Source organism: Electrophorus electricus, chromosome 24, assembly GCF_041902795.1.
Source record: "Electrophorus electricus isolate QZ-2024a chromosome 24, ASM4190279v1, whole genome shotgun sequence".
In the NCBI taxonomy this organism is placed as follows: domain Eukaryota; kingdom Metazoa; phylum Chordata; class Actinopteri; order Gymnotiformes; family Gymnotidae; genus Electrophorus; species Electrophorus electricus.
The window spans coordinates 12052712-12060211 of record NC_137520.1 but is presented as its reverse complement, the minus strand read 5'-3'; the positions used below and the strand labels follow the sequence as shown (position 1 = coordinate 12060211).

General features: G+C 49.8%; 1 protein-coding gene across 9 annotated transcripts in view; it reads right to left on the bottom strand.

The window, feature by feature from the left end:
• camta1a (calmodulin binding transcription activator 1a) overlaps window positions 1-7500 on the bottom strand; it is a 260811-nt gene that overhangs the window by 51241 nt on the left and 202070 nt on the right. For all 9 annotated transcript variants that reach the window (XM_035522400.2, XM_081706806.1, XM_081706807.1 and 6 more), the window contains exon 6: window positions 4431-4502. In XM_035522400.2, the coding sequence (XP_035378293.1) occupies window positions 4431-4502 (72 nt within the window). The remainder of the gene's footprint in view (window positions 1-4430; window positions 4503-7500) is intronic.

Here is a 7500-nt window from a genome sequence, read left to right as displayed (position 1 = left end):
AAAAATAACTTCGCTGTTTAGCTGAAATCCGCCTCATTAGAGGCAGGGCTTGTACCTGCTTCATCTCACGCTTGTACTGGGGTGTGTAATTCCTACAAACGAGTGTGTGCTCTGGGAGGACGCCCGAAGCTGAAGTCCTTCACGTGCCTTTGAACAGATACCCCCCCACCTGAGTGCGTGGAGGCCCGCACCCAGGGTCGTTCTTCACATACAGCCGTAGCGTAGCGTGCCGCCACGTACCTGGACAACAGGTAGCTGTTTCGCATCTCTTAGGCTTTCGTGTGCGTTCTCTCATTTACTCTGGATATGGTAGAGTGGACAGAGAACAAAGCGTTTCATAAGCATCTCACAGGCAGACCCCGGACGCCCGAGCTTTGCTTATTGTTCATTTGGATTGCTCTTTGTGGAGTCTGTGTAACGTTAAATATGAATGAGAATAGATTTCTAGTATGGCTGCGGTTCCTAGCATGAGAAGCAGACAGTGTGTGACAGCTGGGTGTAAGTTTTATGTAAGGGCAATGACCTGTGATGTCAGAGCTGAGAACACGGTGGGGACTGACGCATGCACACACACACCCGCGCACACACACACACACACACACACACACACACCCGCACACACACACACACACACACACATACACACACACACATACACTCATCAATTGACAGATGGAGGAGGAGCAGTCCCATCTTGCACATCAAACAGCTGCTCGCCTGCCCTGCCAACATCATTCACAATCACAGCTTCACACACAGACACACACACACACGCACACGCACACGCATACATACACACACACACACACACACACACACACACAATTGGTTGGTGAGTGTACACTCCAGCTTCATCTCTTCAGTCATAATGTGGACATCCAGACTGCACTCCAGTATCTAACTAGTCTTTGAACACAATTTGATTGATAGTTAACATCCTAAGCCCTTAAATGTCAGCCAGTCAAAACTGAATTTGAAGCTGTTAACTTGGAAGAGAGCAGGAAACCCCCAGAAAGACCAAGAAATGAATCACTGGTCAGTGGCAGTATGTTTCCAAACAATCCTCCACAGAAAACAAAAACAGGAAATGTGTCTACACCACATTCTACTACAATGCATGCTGATGTCAATCTCACAGCACTTAGTTTGGCTATTTCCAGTAAAACTAGCCCATCTCCCACAGATCCTCCACACACCTTTATTCTCAGCTCTGACACAACAGAGCTGATCCAGCTGGTCAGCCTCCTCACGCTCATTTGAGTGTGACAGTCAAATGTGAAAGATTACAACTCAAAGTAAATTCTTCAGGACGGCGGACTTCCAGGTGCACAGCTGGGCGCGCCTGCTCTGGAATATGAGCTTATCAGATTAGACTGAACCAGTCCATCTCCTATCCACCTCTCCCAGGCAGGGCTCTCAATCAATACAGAGCCACTGATCCGGGAAAGAGCCCAAAACTAAAACCTGGCAACTCAACTCGAGTGGAAAAGCTCTGCATCTGAAATGATTCCGGCATCGATGTTCCTTTGGAGTTACTGAAACTCGAGTGGTCAGACAAGAAGGAATTACGCTCTCTCACGTCACCGGTTAAATCGGTGTTTTAAGGCAGGTTAAGCTCACGCATGATTGAGCAGGATAAATAAGCATTGTTAAATATACATCCCCTCCGGCTGAAGCTTGTCTGGGCAGAGCCAGCGGGCTACGTGTGGCCCTGCAAGGCTTGGGTACACAAATGGCTATGAATAAATAAATGGTGAGTGAAGAGAGACGCAGCCCACGTAGATACAGTGAAAGAAGCTGCTTTAGCCTGCAGACATTTCTGACCATCCTGGTAGCTGTGAGGCAAAGAGAAGGAGAATGAGGAGCGGACTGAGTCCAACTACCCGTCTTCTATTACCCTGAAAGTCTCACATTTGTTGGCAGCTCTTTCTCTAAAAATTGAATTTTTGGAAGGAGTCTTAATGAAAGGTGGGTGTAGTGAGATATCAGTGATGCACCATGTTGCCTCGGAAATATGAGTGCATGAATATTTTTTTTTTTAAGTCTTCAGCACCACGGACAGCTCTAGCTGCTAAGCACCCTGCCATCAAACTCAATCAAGTCTCACTGGGTGTAAGGGAGCAAAAGGAGGCGTTCATGTCTCTTGATGAGTAAGCCTACATGTTTTAATGATCTCAAGAAGCACAGAATCCAGCAGGTGCTTTACCCAAGCATACAGAAGTCTGGAGGAAGCCGCGATCTCTGTTGTTGGTATGAGTCAAGGAGAAAGAGATAGACAGAGAGAGAGAGAGAGAGAGAGAGCGAGAGAGAGAGCTTTGTAAAAGCATGATTAATCAGCACACTCTCTGGGCTTATGAGTCATTTCATTATCTAATACAGTGTGGCTTTCCTCTCCTCTCTCCTCTACACACACACACACACACACACACACAATAGAGAGGCTCCAGTGCAGGCTATTGACCCTCACCGAGGCTCTGGCAGCCAGTAGAACAAATGAGGTGGCATCTGTAGCACAGCTGTATTAATATCATAATTATCCCCAAGTCTCTGGCCACTGCTGCTACACCTCAGCTCTCGGACGGAGAATCTGACGGAGAAGGAGAGCGAAGGAATTACATTCGATTAGCGCCAAGCAGGAGACGCGGAGTGATCGAGTCAGGTGAGAGGGAATGCCCTACCCCACCGCGTGTGCGCACGTGTGGGTGTGGCTTGGTCACAGAGGCAAGAAGGTGGAGAAAAGCGGCATGCGTCTGTTAAGCGGCTGTGCGTTCAGCACTGACGCATCCCAGAAGCCCCGGACCAGCACGTCCGGCGCACTGCCGTGAGCCCGTCAGTACAGCTGAGAATCGGCGTGAGAGACGGGATGCCATCTGAAGGAAGAGGAAAGGCGTGGAGAGATTCTTCTCAGGCCCCTTCCTCAGTACCTGCTCCCCTTCCACTCCAACTGTGCGGATGTTCCTCAGCAAGGCAGATCCAGTCGGGATGAAGAGACAGCTCTCTTCCACCACCCAGCTACCCTTCCCCTCGCCCCTCCTCCACCCACCCAACCCTTCTCCACTAGCCTGTCTTCACAGACTCTTGGCTCCCTAAAGACCACCTGCTCCCGCTGTAGTTCGGCTGAGGACAAACCTGTGAGACCAGTCCTGTATGAAGACAGGAGAGACAGGACAGCCAGGTCCAACCTACCTCACGGCGCACTGGGTCTCCCTGCCCCTGTCAAACAAAGCGTATTATTCCACTACTGTCACATGTAGCATACACAGCTGACTCCTTATTCAACTGGAATAATACTCAACTGGAACAAGGTGATTAAAGCAAACAGGTCTCATTGCCAGTTCTGCTGTATTCTGGGTATAATCTAAACATGGAAATGAAACAGTTCAGACAATAAGAAGTGCAGGATTTGAATCCCTTTTCCGCAGTGCAGCAGGGTGTTTGCCAGACGGTGTTGGGTTAAGTATAACTGCTCCTCGCTCTCCTGCCACAGTGACTTCCCAATCAAAGTTAGTGCAGAGAAGCGTTGTTGTTTACCACAAAGCAGCATGCTGTGCTTCAGTGAGCTACACAACTTCTGGAAGCACAAAAGTAAAACTCTCCCAAACCAAGCTGGAAGCCTGCGAAAGTTCGAACAGCGTGAGGAGATAAAGCAATGCAAAAAAAAAAAAATAAAGTGTGAATAAAGTATGGCCACAGCAGCTGAGTGTCTGTGTGTATGTGTGTGTGGTGTGTGTGTATAGGGGGATGAGCCTGCCTCCATCCCTGGTTTTTTCCCCACACAGGGCTGCAGTGTTACAGGACTGGAGTTGATCACTGGGGCCATGAATTTACTGCTAATCGCTGTTTAGTTATTCATTAAGCCTACACAAGTCCTGAAGCACAATGACTTTAGGAGAAAATAACCACGGCTTCCTGTAACAGATGTCACGTACAGAGATCAGAGACGAGAGGGCATATCACCCCTCCCCCATTCACAACACCGCCCACACACATGAAGCAGAAAACTCCTGAACAAAATACAAAAGTTGATCAAACACCTGGATAAACTAGGCAGTCAACAGTCTACACATAACTGCAGACTTTAACTATAGGCTGTGTACAACAGCTGAGAACTGGGTCTCCTGTCTGTCTGTGGCACAGCCCAACGGTTATGCAACACACACATTCACCGCTACAGTAAATGTGCGAAGCAGGAAGGCTGATGCAAAAGAATGCACCACAGGAAGGTTACAGAAGGCCAGACTGACAGACGAATCTGATAAGAATCCCAAAAACCAAGAGCAGCGTTATAGAACAGAAAACCTTCTCTCCTGCTCAGATGGAAACAAGCAGAGACATATAGATAAAGCACACACACACAGAGCCTTACGCTGACACACACACACACACACACACCTGCACAAGTCAACAGGAGAAGCTAGTGAAGATTTTACCTGCAGCAGCCAGTAACACCTGCGGTGGAAGGTGGGGATGATGGAGGAGTGCACATAACAGCCGTAGAGACACTGGGGAAAGAGATCACATACACACACACACACACACACGCACGCACACACACACACACACACACATACACACACGAGAGAGAGAGAGAGAGAGAGAGAGAGAGAGAGAGAGAGAGAGAGAGACGGTCAGTACAGGGCACAATATCCAATCTAATCACTTTTCCCACCGAGTTCTGATCACATGAACCCAGGGGAGCAAACAAGGCTGAGACAGCAGAGGTCACTGAGGTTTTTTTTAAAGGTCACCAGGGTTAAGTATGAATCTGCTTCTCGTGCACACACAGGGGCCGTTCGCATTACTGCGTGAGGAGGCAGGGCACTTCTCTGGCCTGGCTGGTGCAGAGAACAGTTGCAGAGCGACGTGTCTGCTGCTGGGTTTGTAAATAGTCACGGCTGTGTAAGCAGCAGATGGATACAGGAAACACACTTGTGGGCCAGCATTCTGATTGGCTGCAGTAGCCTTCTATGTTTCTCATATGCTGTTTGTGACTGCTTAAGCCAAAGGAGCTTTGGCCTTTCAGGAAAAATCAAATCTCCAATTCTGTGGTTACAACCTCTGCGAATTCACACAGGGAATAACTATTTATCCGAGGAGTGGAGGAAAACCAAGCTGTCTAAGTACAAGATGTACCACCTTACAGGTACATGCATGCGCGCACACACACACACACGCACACGCACACACACACGTATGCAGATATACTTCAATATTAAACAGTATTTTAACAGTTGTGCCGCTACCAGCTCACAGGGAAGCTGAATATACATTCTAAGTTCGTCTTGTTTAACTAAAGAGACGTTAAAAGCACAGCCAGCACAGTGTATGTGAATAAACAGTCATTTGCCAGCAACAAACAGCCTTGATTAATTATACCAACGTACCCAAGCACAGCACGCCAGCCAGAGCTGGTAAGACAATGCTTGGCCAGATTAAGACCATAGGCACATTCGAAGTGCTTTTTATTGTGCTCTTCATCTCTCTCTCTCTCTCTCTCTCTCTCTCTCTCTCTCTCTCTCTCTCTCTCTCTCTCATCTTTAAACAAACAAATGATTGTGTTGGAGTGTGGGTCTACGGAGCGACTGGCAGTAAGGTTACAGACAATGCATCTCCGTAGGAGCTCGCAGACGAGAGGAAAGCTTGTTCTGGTCTCCACGGGCTGCGGAGCAAAGCCTGGAACCTGGACCTCTCCTCCACCTGCTCTGCTCAGCTGGCACTGGTGACCCCTGACCCCTTCAGACGAACCCGTGTGACAGAGAACAGCGGCCTGCACGTGGGCGACTGCTGCCTGTGCTCGGCATACCTGTGGGGCGTTTTGCTGGCGCTGTGAAGTCCCGATTCGGAGAATTGACAGGTAAGGAGGGAAGGCAAGCTGCTTTCACCCACGGCGGGGACCGGAGTTGGGAACACATCAGCCCCAGGCACCCTCCGTTTACCCAATTTAAGAAAATACGTAAAGTGTTCCGCAGACACCCGCGTGAAAAACTCAGGCAGGGGCAGACTGGTGAACCTGTCACTCCTGATACCGCAGTCGCGATAAGCCTGGCACGCGCGCTGTCCAAACACTGCCAACACAAACTTACGGCACGCACTGTAACGAGGAGCCTTATTTCACGCTGCTGTTTCCAGAGGAATAAACTGCATGCAATACAACACGTGAGAAACTTTGTACGGGCACAAAGGGCATGCAAATGAAAACACAGACAAAGGCAGCACATAGCTGTGGAGCTTATCAGTAATTCAATATGCATATCACTCAGCTGCTTTCTGATGCTCTCGCAAAGCTGCATGGCAATGTGACAAACCGACAACGACAGAGGCCATTATTTGCTGTCTGTGGGCTGTGACAAATGACAGCACATCAAATGGTGAGCAATTAAAGTGTAATTATATTCGCACTATAATACGGGCTTTTTCTCCACCGCCCAATCTGACTTCCCGATCTCATCACAAGGCTCACCAGCGACACAACGGGCGAGCGTGTCAGCCGCAGCAACGCACGCCGCATTGCTAACGCGCTAACGACGTGCTGCGGATGAGACGGAGGGGAGGCGACTGAGGCGGCCCCGCCCACAAGACGCTAGCGGCTTATCCGGGCAGCAGGCGGAGGTGGTGAGCCTTGTAGCTGTCAAGGCTCGGGGAACGCGGCGCACCAAGGGTCCGGCGGGATGGGCGGGCTGGGTCATAACACTTCAAAGAGGCACGGTCAGCTGCGGGACGGAGCAGCGCGCGTCGGGTAGAGGCGTGCCGGTCTGGGCGGCGAGCCGCCCTGCCGAGCCATCCATCAACGCAGACAGCCGGCGACGGAGAAGCAACCAACCTGCCCGAGATGGGAAATTCTCTCATTAGGCCATAATGATGTGTGAAGGCATTCTTAATCAGATGCTGGCACGTTATTTATGTTGCCAATTTGCAGATTTTGCTCGCATGACTGTCAGAGCTAGCTTGCGTGCAGATTTCTGTTTGTATATTTGTGTGCATGTGTGTACGTGTGTGTGGAAGTTACGCAGATGAGATTCAGGCCTCTGCGTTCTTGCTCCCAGCTGCACTGAGGAACATGTTAACCTTGGTACTTGTAACAATGCAGCAGACAATGAATCCAACAGGAAATACTCAATCATACAATTTGAAAAAAATCACTGGAGGCAAATTGATGAATTACCTCCCAGACTGATAAAGTGAGGAGAGAGCTTGTAGATAATCAAGACGAATCTATTACCGATCAGTCGGACGAGCACATTTTTCATTTCTTCTCAATCTTCCACCAGCTCGACACGCCCCGTCCTCCGCTAGCCTGCGGCGGCACGGCATCAATATGTAGGTCTGACCGAGGGGCCCTCGGTCGGCACAGGAGCCGGGTGCGACCTGTCCTTCGTCCACTGTGCCTGGACCCACGCGGTGCTCTGCAGCTGGGGGGGTTTGGGGTGGAGGGGGTGCTTGCCTGATTATGAACAGAACTCGCGACTGCTACTGAACTAAGGGATCAAAGGCAGCGCATTC